Source organism: Suncus etruscus, chromosome 17 (assembly GCF_024139225.1).
Source record: "Suncus etruscus isolate mSunEtr1 chromosome 17, mSunEtr1.pri.cur, whole genome shotgun sequence".
Lineage (NCBI taxonomy): Eukaryota > Metazoa > Chordata > Mammalia > Eulipotyphla > Soricidae > Suncus > Suncus etruscus.
Window position 1 is genome coordinate 920,610 of NC_064864.1, and position 11,750 is coordinate 932,359.

The 11,750-nt window shown below is 49.2% G+C and overlaps 1 protein-coding gene across 1 annotated transcript in view; it reads right to left on the minus strand.

The window, feature by feature from the left end:
• TSPAN15 (tetraspanin 15) overlaps positions 1 to 3,617 on the minus strand; it is a 60,342-nt gene extending 56,725 nt beyond the window's left edge. Inside the window, exon 1 of the mRNA XM_049790502.1 lies at positions 3,494 to 3,617. Coding sequence (XP_049646459.1) covers positions 3,494 to 3,589 — 96 coding nt within the window. The 5' untranslated portion in view covers positions 3,590 to 3,617. The remainder of the gene's footprint in view (positions 1 to 3,493) is intronic.
• Positions 3,618 to 11,750: the final 8,133 nt, after the last annotated feature.

The window sequence follows — 11,750 nt, forward strand, 5'->3', positions numbered from 1 at the left end:
CCCGCAGGGATGGCACCTGAGAGAATGGGATTTCCCTCATGGTTTCCAATTAACAGGGAAGCCGGGCCAGGACAAATGGCTTACTCACACCGGCCTCCCGCCCTGCAGCCAAACTGGCACCTCGAGCAGCCTGGCAGAGCTGGCAGGTAGCAGGTAGCTGAGTTCTTGGCAAGGGAGGGGAGAGTTTAAGCAAATACTTTCAAGGACGGGAAGTCAAGGATTTGGTAAGTCTCAGTTACTGAGGAAAGATTTCAAGCTCAGGCCTCACCCTGCCCCAAGACAGCTAAGGTGACCTGTCAGGGAAGGCCTTGGAATTCAAGTTCCCTGGAGACTTGCTTTTGTGTAGTACTGGACTCTGCAAAGAACATTCCAGAGAAGAGCGGGATGGGCCCCCAGTCATCCATTTCACAGATGGAAAGGGCCTACCCAGTAATCAATCGTATATGCAGAAAAGAGATGAAGGGGACAGTTGCTTTGCACGCAGCCAACACAGGACAGACCCCGGTTCGATTTCCTGGCATTTCATCCCCTGAGGCTGCCAGGAGCAACCCCTGCATACTCTCAGGCTCTTCTTATTTTCTTTTCTTTTCTTTTCTTTTTTTTTTTTTTTTTTTTTTTTTTTTTTTTTGTCACACCCGGCAGTGCTCAGGGATTACTCCTGGCTTCACGCTCAGAAATTGCTCCTGGCAGGCTCAGGGGACCATATGGGACGCCGGGATTCAAACTGATGACCTTCTGCATGAAAGGCAAACGCCTTACCTCCATGCTATCTCTCCAGTCCTGTTCTTATTTTCTAGGTTCTTCCCCATCTCCCTTACCAGCTTGCTCTCTTCAAAGACCAGACAAGCGAGAGGCAGACAGAGAACCCCTGAGTTGGAATCAGGGATTTAGCAAGGCAGGTTTCCACCCTGTGCACACAATCGAAAGTACCTGGGGAGCTTAAATGAGTTTCAATCCATTCCTCTATCCAGGCACCTTTTGAAAGGAGTCTAGTTGGTTCTGAGGCAACTTCAGAAGAGAACCTTCGAATGCAAACTCAAGCCGCCCCCATCCTGGCCTCCCACGTAACACCTTCCACCTACGTCCTCTGACCACGCATACTTCACCTCTCTCGGCCTCACCTCGTCAGAGATCAGGGTTGGGAGCTGGGCTGTCATTTCCCCTAGTTTGCTTTTAGTACATAGCACATAGGACATACAACAGGTAGTAATTGGCTGTCTAAGCTATCAGCAATGCTCTGGTTCACAACAGGCTGTGAGTAGATAGTGAAAAGTTAGTGAGTGAAAAGTTACACATAGGTGGGCCAGAGTAATAGTACAGCAAGTAGGCCTTGCACAGAGCCAACTCAGGTTCAATCCCCAGCACTCCCATATGCTCTCCTGTGCCCACCAGGAGTTATTCCTGAGCCCAGAATCAGGAATAAGCCCTAAGCACTCCAAGTCTGACCCATGAAAACAAAACAAGTTACACATAGATTTCCGCTGCAAAAACAACTGATGCCACTGACCTCTGAGTCATTCAAATCTCAACTACCAAAGATTTATTTTTAAAAGTGTCTGCCATAAAGGCAGGCTGGAGAGTTGAAGGGAAACCGGAGACATTGGTGGCGGGAAATGAGCACTGGTGAAGGGATGGGTGTTGGAACGTTGCATGCCTGAAACCCAATCTTGATAACTGTAATTTGTGGTGACTAAATAAAAATTAATTTTTAGTCGCTTCTTTTTTTCTTTTCTTTTCTTTTTTTTTTTTTTTTTTTTTTTTTTTTTTTTTTGTTTTTGGTTTTTGGGTCACACCCAGCAGCGCTCAGGGGCTACTCCTGGCTCCAGGCTCAGAAATCGCTCCTGGCAGGCTCAGGGGACCATATGGGATGCCGGGATTCGAACCAATGACCTCCTGCATGCAAGACAAACACCTTACCTCCAAGCTATCTCTCTGGCCCCTGCCAGGAGTCATTTCTGAGTACAGAGTCAGGAGTAACCCCCAAGTGCTGCCAGGTGTACCTCCCCCTCAAAAGAAAACCCAACAAAACTACTTATTAAATTTGACGTGGCCACAAGTGGTTGTGAGAGTATTCAACTCTGCACCACTGCATTACCAGAAGTATTAAGGGGGCTGAACCCAGGAACCTCTATCCCTGGGCTATCCCCTCCTTCCACCTGTCAGCGAGTATTTTATGATCTGCTTAGTCACCACTAAGAACGATCTCCAATCAAAATTCAATCTTGAATCTCAGGGGACATTTGGGATAAGGAAGTCAGTTAGCTGGAAGGCCCCAAACAGGAAAGTGACTTGCCTGGGATCTCTCCTGAGGCAGAGGCAAGAAACACAAGGTTACAGTGAGGGCTGAGGAGGCGTGTGTGTGTGTGTGTGTGTGTGTGTGTGTGTGTGTGTGTGTGTGTGTGTGTGTGTGTGTGTGTGTGTGTGTACCTGGGGTCAGGGCACTATTCTAGACTGGCAGGTGTGTGTGTGTGTGTGTGTGTGTGTGTGTGTGTGTGTGTGTGTGTGTGTGTAAGAGAGAGAGGTCAGTTCTCCTGAGGTACCTGGGGTCAGGGCACTATTCTAGACTGGCAGGACCAGGCAGGACGATAGATGTCCTCGTTTATAGCTGGCACCAGGCCGATCAACAACCCCCATAGACCTCCCCATCCAGAAACCTCGTCCCTGGGACCAAAACAAGGACACACACTCCTCCAGGATGCAGCCTGCCGGGCCCTGAGCTTAACCACCTAAGCCCAGGGCTTACTTGCCCTATTCCACTCCGCCCCACAATCATGAATGCAGCTGACTTTCTCCACTTACGGATAAGGACTCTGGTGCAGAAAACTAAAGCAATGCAGCCCCAGAACACGCAGAAAGTGGCAGCCCAGGATCGGAAGCCGGGTCCGGCCCAACCACTCTCCCCTCCACCCCTGGGCCCAACAGGGGCAAGAAATAAATGGTCAGGGGGCCTGGACTGGGATGGAGCCCCTCAGAGGTCTGGGGGATTCGCTCACCTGGGCCCTTGGACTAACTAGGGGCACATTCTGCTTTGGCTCCCAGAGGAAGGAAACCCAGACCCGGTTCTGGAAGCAGCTGGTGCCGGGTCCGGCCAGACCAGCCAGTCCTGGGGGGGTCAGGGCAGAGTCCGGGGTGCCCCACCGGAGGCCACAGAGCCGGACTGGCCACTTGTGCTCTGTCCTGGGCCAGCTGTGATGCCAGGCAGGCGAGGCGGGTGGACACTAAGGCCTTGGCAGCCGAGCCAACCCGTGGACACCCTGGGAGCCAGCAGTGGGCCGGGTCAGCAACCAGGGGGTGACCGGGGGGGGGGGGGGACAGGGGGACCCGCAGCTGGGCTCGGGCTGCCTGGAGGTGCCAGAGAAGCAGCTGGACTCCATCTCGGGCCCTCCGATCGCCCCGGAGCCGCCCGAGCACCCCATCCCGGTGTCCCGGGCAGGACCTGCGTGGGGGGACCCCGACCCGGCGAGGGGCCCCCAAATCTTCGGGGTTCACTCACCCAGAACACGGTGGAGTAGACGACGAGCGAGAACTTGAGCCACAGGTAGGAGAAGCGCGCGCAGTAGCGCACCTGCTCCGAGTCCCCGCGGGCCATCGCGGGCTCCCGGGCTCCGGGGCTCCCGGGCCGGGCTCGATCTCTCGGTGCGGGCGCCGGCCCCGGCCCCACCTGCCGCTCCCCCGGCGCCTGGCCCCGCCCCGCAGGATGACTGACACCCGCCAGCCGCAATCACGGTCCGAGACGGGCGCCGGCGACCAATGGGAGGGAGGCGGAGCCTCTGCGGGGCGGGGCGACGGCGGGGCGAGGGTGGGGAGAAGGCGTGTCGGGGGCGTGGCGAACACGAGGCGGGGCGTGTCGGAGGCGTGGTTGGGCCGTGTCGGAGCCTAGTGAGTACGGGGCGAAGGCGTGTTGGGGGCGTGTCGGGGGCGTGGTGTGGCATGTACGGGGTGGGTGGGGCCGTGGTGGGCGTGGCTTCGGCCGGGAAACCCCTCTCCCTTCCCCACCGAGGGCCAAAGGACTGGGAGAGAGACCCAGGGGAGGAGAGGTCTCCAGCAGCTCTGCCAAAGCGGGTGCCAACTTCTACTGAAACAGAAGGTGCAAGAGGGAGGGGAGATGAGGGGGTGCCTACTCCTGCACCTATGAAGTATTTTATGTTGCATATGAATTTCACATTAATCTTAAAATTATTTTTAAATGATAGTTGAGTGGTTTCTAATGGCAGGTTTAAATCTGGAATGAACTATGAAAGGAATTAGGAATCCAACTTGATCATTATGAAATGAATAGGATTGCATAAAATATGAACTAAACTATGAGGAATGAATATTATTATAAATAAATAGGAACGGATAAAATAAAATATGGAACATGTAAATATGGAATATCTCTACATGGGGCCGGAGCGGTGGCACAATTGGTGGGGCGTTGGCCTTGCACGCGGCTAACCTAGGACAGACCATGGTTCGATTCCCCCGGCGTCCCATATGGTTGGTCCCCCAACCCAGGGGCGATTTCAGAGCACATAGCCGGGAGTAACCCTTGAGTGTCACAGGATGTGGCCCCAAAACCAATATATATATATATATATATATATATATATTCACTGCATAGACACTCGTTCCAATTCTAGAGTGAAAAAGACCCTCCTGTGTGTGTTCTGTGTTTGTCTAATTTTATGCACCAGACATAAAACTCTTCAAAAAGACCAGTCACCACAGCCACGGCCCACTCTTTCTGAAAAAGAACATATATGGGACATCCAAAAATTCAGCCCAGCAAAACTTAACTAATCTTTCAGGTAAAACATCTGGAACACTTTTTTTTTTTCCCCTCTCCTGGAACATTTTTAAGAGCCGGACAGAGAGAGCTCATCTATTAAGTCTGCTCAGTAAAAAAAAAAAGTCTAAATCTTAAAAAGCTATGTATAGACTGGCGGCTTTGGCGATCTAGCTCAGGGAACAAACAGACCCTGGGAAAAAAGGACAGAAATGATCCTCCAGGAGGTTACAACCGAGCTAATGATGGTCCCAAAGGAGAATGCAATAAGGAAGTGGAGTTGCTTTGCCTTGAGGGGACAGAAGGGCAGTTTCTTGGGAGGTGGGGCTGCGTGGGGCTCTCAGGAGCTGTACCCCACCCCACCCCAATTTTACTAGTTGAGGATCTTTCTTTCTTTTTGCGGGGGTCACACCAGCAGCACTCAGGGGTCACTCCTGGCTCTATGCTCAGAAATCGCCCCTGGTAAGCACAGGGGACCATATGGGATGCCAGGATTTGAACCATCGACCTTCTGCATGATGCTATCTCTCCGGCCCTAAGTTGAGGATCTTTCTAGACTGTGACCCACATCTCTGTGACCGGGTGCTGGGGGTCCCCCATCTCTTCCTCTGCAAAACGCACTTTCAGCCAGGCCATTGCACACACCCCACCTGTCTGCTGTGACCTCGGAAGTCCCCTGGGGGTGGGACTTTCCCCAGCCAGCAGGGAGTCTTGAGGGTCCGGAAGGTCCCTCGCTCACACCAGATGGCCCTGCTTTTAGTCACCTCTGTTTCCTTGCCTCCCAGGCTTGGCTCGGCCAGGGGAAGCCAGACAGTTGGTGGCTATAGTCAGTAAACAGGTGACCCAGAGGTCCTGGCTCCAGCCGGCCCAGGCGGGCGGGCCCTTGGTGTTGTCCGTGTCCAGTCCCCTGACCTGCCCTTCCCAGAGAGCGTCCACCACAGCTCCTGGCGTCACATGCTTCCCCACCCCCAAAGCTGCAGGGAGAGAGGAAGAAAGGAAGGCAGGGAGGGGGAGGGGTGAAAGGAAGTTTCCTGGTACAAAAGGGGGTGTGCCAGCCACCTGGTCATCAAATGGGCTAAAGCAGTCTCCCACACACAGGTCTCCAGTTTACTTTCAGTTCCCAATTGGAGCCTAAGGAATAGATGAGCGGAAGGTAGTTTACCTTGTACTTAGCTGACCCTGGTTCGATCCCTAGCATTCCATAAGGTCCCCCAAGAACTGCCAGGAGTGACTCCTAAGTGCAGATCCAGGAGCTCCCCAAGTGTGGCCCAAAAGTCAAAACCAAGGAGGAGGAAACTAGCCCAGCTCTGCCCTGCACCCCACTTGCAGGAGCCTGCCACCCGCTCTTAGAGACTGGAGATACGGGTCCCCACACTCCTGGCCGGAAGGATAGCTTGAGTGATTCTAGCCCTAATATGGGTGTCCCTGCTTCCTTATTCCAGTTGCTGTCTTCCTGCATTCTGGCCCCTCTTCCGCTCCTCCTTCAAGTCTTCCCGACTCCCCTAAGCACTGGCTAAGATGCCCCTGCAAGATGCCCAGAGGAGTGGGGAGGAGACACACCCAGAAGGAACCTGCAGTTTGTGGGGACAGCCTCAGCCCTACTGTGGTTCCTGAGTTATTCCAGGAACTGGCGTACCCCAACACCCTTTCCCCTTTCCCACCTTCTCCCTTCTTCCACCAGAAGGTCTGGGCTGGGGGCCAGTGAGCCAGGTGCTAATCAGGATGTCACTGACTGTTAGGATCTGGGGCACAAGTGCTTTACAACAGAACCCATGGTGAGTTTCCGGTTCCTCTCCAGCCCTGCCCTGAGTCTCCAACACCTGGGAATCAATTTCCATTTAAAAAGCCCCAGACTTGGGGGGTGCTACACCCAGCAGCCCTCAGGGAATAATTCTGTACTCAGAAAATCACTTCCTGGCAAGCTCAGAGAACCATATGGGATGCCAGGCATAAAATCACCCCATGCACCCTATCTCCAACCTCAGGTGAACAAGTTTGGGATTTTGTGGTTGTTGTTGTTGTTTTGGTTTTGGTTGTTTGTTTGTTTGTTTTGGGTGTCCACACCCGGCAGTGCTCAGGGGTTACTCCTACCTCTGCGCTCAGAAATTGCTCCTGGCTTGGGGGAACCATATGGGATGCTGGGGATCAAACTCACGTCTGTCCTGGGCCAGCCTCTTGCAAGGCAAATGCTCTATCACTGTGCTACCACTCCAGCCCAGCCCCATGGTGAACAAGTCTGAATCAGGATCACGCACCAGACCATGCACCTCAGAGGAAATAGTGCCTAAGACACAAAAGCCACCCACTGAATGGGAGAAACTATTCATCCAATACCCATTAGACAAGGGGCTAATCTCCAAAATATACAAGTTGCTGACAGAACTTTATAAGAAAAAAATATATAACCCCATCAAAAAATGGGGAGAAGAAATGAACAGACATGTCCTCAAAGAAGAAATACAAATGGCCAAAAGGCACAGGAAAAAAATGCTCCACATCACTAATCATCAGGGAGATGCAAATCAAAATTACAACGAGGTTTCATCTCACACCACAGACTGGCACACATCACAAAGAACAACAACTATCAGCACTGGCAGGAATGTGGGGAGAAAGGAACTCTCATTCACTATTGGTGAGAATACTGTCTAGTCCAGCCTTTGTGGAAAACAATATGGAGATTCCTCAAAAAACTGGAAATTGAGCTCCCATACGACCCAGCTATACCACTTCTAGGGATATACCCTAGGAACACAAAAATACAATACAAAAATCCTTTCCTCACACCTATATTCATTGCAGCACTATTTACAATAGCCAGATTCTGGAAACAACCAAGATGCCCTTCAACAGATGAATGGCTAAAGAAACTGTGGTACATATACACAATGGAATATTATGCAGCCGTCAGGAAAGATGAAGTCATGAAATTTTCCTATATGTGGATGTACATGAAATCTATTATGTTGAGTGAAATAAGTCAGAGGGAGAGAGATAGACACAGAATAGCATCACTCACCTATGAGTTTTAAGAAAAATTAAAGACCCCAGAAACAAAAAAAAAAAAAAAAAAAAAAAAAGGGCCCAGAGAGATAGCACAGCAGTGTTTGCCTTGCAAGCAGCCGATCCAGGACCAAAGGTGGTTGGTTTGAATCCCGGTGTCCCATATGGTCCCCCCGTGCCTGCCAGGAGTTATTTCTGAGCAGACAGCCAGGAGTAACCCCTGAGCAACGCCGGGTGTGGCCCAAAAACAAAACAAAAAAAAAAACAAAAAAAAGAAAAATTAAAGACATTACTGTAATAAGGCCCAGAGACAATAGAGTTAAGGACTGGGAGGGCCAGAAGGACTGGCTCACAATTTGAAGCTCATCACAAAGAGTGGTGAATGATGTTAGAGAAATAACTACACTAACAACTAGCATGACAATACTAAAGAATAAGAGAAGTAGAATGCCTGTCATGATACAGGCAGGGGCCGGGGAGGAGGGGGCATTGGTGATGGGAATGTTGCACTGGTGAAAGGGGGGTACTCTGGTTATGACTGAAACCCAACTACGGATATGCTTGCAATCGTGGTGCTGAAATAAACATTTATATAAAAAAAAAATCCAGATCAGGCTGAGGATGAAACACGGATAGTCTGGCAGCCATCTACCTCACATTTCCACCAAGCTGCTTGCTAGAGCTGTTTTTTGTTTGTTTGTTTTTGGAGGGGTCACACCCTATGCTCAGAAATTGCTCCTGGGCTAGCTCTAGCCGGCATGGGGTCTGGGGAGACCCCAATGTCAAAGGCTTTCTCCCTAGCTTGGGGGTGCTGGGAGCCTTGGTAGGCCTCCAGCCATCCCCTCTCCTGCCCCCGGCTTCCAGGCCTTCCCTGGGACCTAGCCCAGGCGGCCAGAAAAGGTGGGTCCAAATTTGAGGGTGCTCATTTTTACTAAGGCAGTCTCTGGCAATTTCTTACCAGTCTACATGTTCAAAACACACACAGTATATATTAATAATATATCCTATCCTTAAGTTATGTTTTGTGTATGTAGAATGTCCATCTGGTATTCTGCCCTTTCTCACAGCCCTGTAAAGCTCATATTCACTTCTTAACTCTATCACCCCCAACCATCAGTACCCCCCATTTACCCTTTTTAACTTCAGTACTGCACAGTCCTAATCACACACCAAAGTGGTGCACTGGATTTAACAACCCCCAACTATTTCAAAAGACATAAAATGGACACGTATGGCTTTTGAATATTTTATGTCTATTTTCTTTGACAGCTAACTCTTACTAAATATTCTCTTATACAGTGAAGATTTTCCCCACTTTTTATCTTTTCTTCTCTCTGTGAGCTGTTCAATAAGAAATATTCCGTGAAAGAGTCCCTTAGTTTAATGCTTATGTTTAACCATGTCATGGAGAGTTTTGGACTTGTTCTTGCTGCCCCCATATGGGCCTATAACGCCATGTGGCATTGTTCCTTGTTTGCATAGGCACATTAAAATGGGAAAATACTATATATACAAATAAGTTCTTATCTAATAGAGGTAGGAACACAGAAATCTTGTAGAGCAATGGGTCCTTACACCCTGATCATTGACAAAATGACCTGACAGGCCTCAGAAGAATGGGCATTCACCATTCACCCCTGAACTAGGAAAGCTAACTACAAAACATCCAAGGTCATTTATAATATTATCTGGAAGCAATCCTCTACCAGGGAATACCCTACCACTGCTCTGACATTGGCCTGCTCAAAAGAGACTTCCCTGAACACTAAGAAGACTTGACAACAACGACCTGCTTACTGGACAGGGCTTTCTGCCTTGCCCTTTAATTGTGAGGTGAAATGAGAGGATGCTCCACACCAGCCTGACTTTAATGTAGGATATGCAGATTCCAGGATCATTAATACAGAAACCTGATGCCAAAAATAGAGACTGCATGAAAAATAAAACTGTATTGGCACTAAAGACAATGACTTGGATTGTACAAACTAGTTTGCCTGGAGCCTAGAGTTGGTCTTATGCCAGGAAACTTCAGGGGTAGGGTCTCCTTGTATTTAGGCCAAGGCTTTTCCTTTCCGTGTCTCTCATATTTTGGTGGGCCTATGCAAACAAAAACTGCAACTCTAACACCGCTTTTACGGTGCTCCTTTGACTCTAATCCTTAAAAAAAAACCACTTAAACTTTTGAAGTTGGGCCTGGAGAGATAGCACGGCAGTGTTTGCCTTGCAAGCAGCCAATCCAGAACCAAAGGTGGTTGGTTCGAATCCCGGTGTCCCATATGGTCCCCCGTGCCTGCCAGGAGCTATTTCTGAGCAGACAGCCGGGAGTAACCCCTGAGCAACGGGGTGTGGCCCAAAAACCAAAAAAAACAAAAAACAAAAAACAAAAAAAAAACAACTTTTGAAGTTAACTTAAACTAATATGCATGGGGAAGAAAATGTAAGAAAATACTATACCTTCATAAAACATAAGTTTTATGGCCTTAGATTGCTTTGTGTACTGCTAAGAAATGTTATAATGTACTACAAGCTGGGGACTTGAGGGACAAAGTAATTGTACATGGGTTCTATTTTATTTTTCTTAATGTTCTTTGGCTGAAAGTTCAAAATTAAGGTATCAGCAAGGGGTTTTCTTCTAAGAATTCTGTTTATGGGTGATTGTCCTTCCACTGTAACTTTACCTTTTCCTCTTTGCATCTTTGTTCTCATAATTAAAATAAATTTATTATAAAAAAATAAAAAGAAATTGCTCCTGGCAGGCTCGGGGGACAATATGGGATGCTGGGATTTGAACCACCGTCCTTCTGCATGCAAGGCAAACGCACTACCTCCATGCAATTTCTCCAGCCCCCCAGAACTGTTTTTATTGAGAACAGAGATCACCCCCAGATGAGGCAGTAAGGACAGAGTAAAGGCAGAGAGCTCAGGCTATCCTGAGCCTGTCCAACCCAGGTTTACATGTAAGACAATCTTTGTTTTGGGTTAAACCAAGTTGTAAACAAACAGATAGGAATAAACCAAAGGATGATCTTTGTTTTGGGTAAAAATAAGGCGTAGCCTAACAGCCAGAGGTAGAACTGATCAGCTGAGTGCAAATCATTTTAGAAGAAAAGCCATGGGGATGCTAGTAAAAGTTTATTTTCAGGCTCCAGGGTCGGAGGGGGTGACGAAGATCTTCCTTCCCTGTGACGTGTTTCCTTAGATTAAACCCTCCCAGCTTCTCTGAAGTCAAGTTACCCCCTTGAAGGCAAGACTCCTTGTTCCCAGCAAGAGCTCAGCCTGGATTGGGGGCTGAAGGCAGAACTCAACTGCAGGCAGCTGCCAAATTCCTGTCTTTTTCATTAGCATCACCAAGAACGAGTTGCCCTTGGGAGGACGTGAATAGTGGTCAAGGCAATGAGTGACCTAGTGGGTTGGGGATCCTGACACTGCTCCATCCAAATGAAAGAATCGGACTCAAGGAAGCTGTCCTGGACCTAATCCTTGGTGAGTTCCTCTGTGTATTCCTGTGGCCTCTCTTACCCTCCATCGAACCAGATCCTGCTTCTAGCATCTTCTATCTTCCAAGTGTGGACACACATACTTCGTGCCAGCTAATAGAGTACCAGACCAAGGAGAGAATGGGGTATCTTGGATGCTGAGCTCCTGCCCATGGGATTGTTCTTGAGGCCTGCAAGGAGAATTTCCTGCCTCCTTCTAGGCAGATGGAATTAGATCCCCTAACCTCGTAGGGCTGTGGGAGCCAATTTTATGGCTACTCGCTAAGAAATGTTTTTTTTTTTGAGATATTTGCACGATGGCAGAATCCATTCCCAGATCTGCTTTCATGATCATGTGGCAGGGATTCTCCTGGAAAAGAAATATATAAACCTCACTTTTAGGTCATGAGAAAATAAGACGGGGGTGAGGGGAAGCACTGAGAAATGCTGAAGCTGGCAGTCAGGACACATGGTTCAATTCCCAGTAAGTCCTGAGCATCACC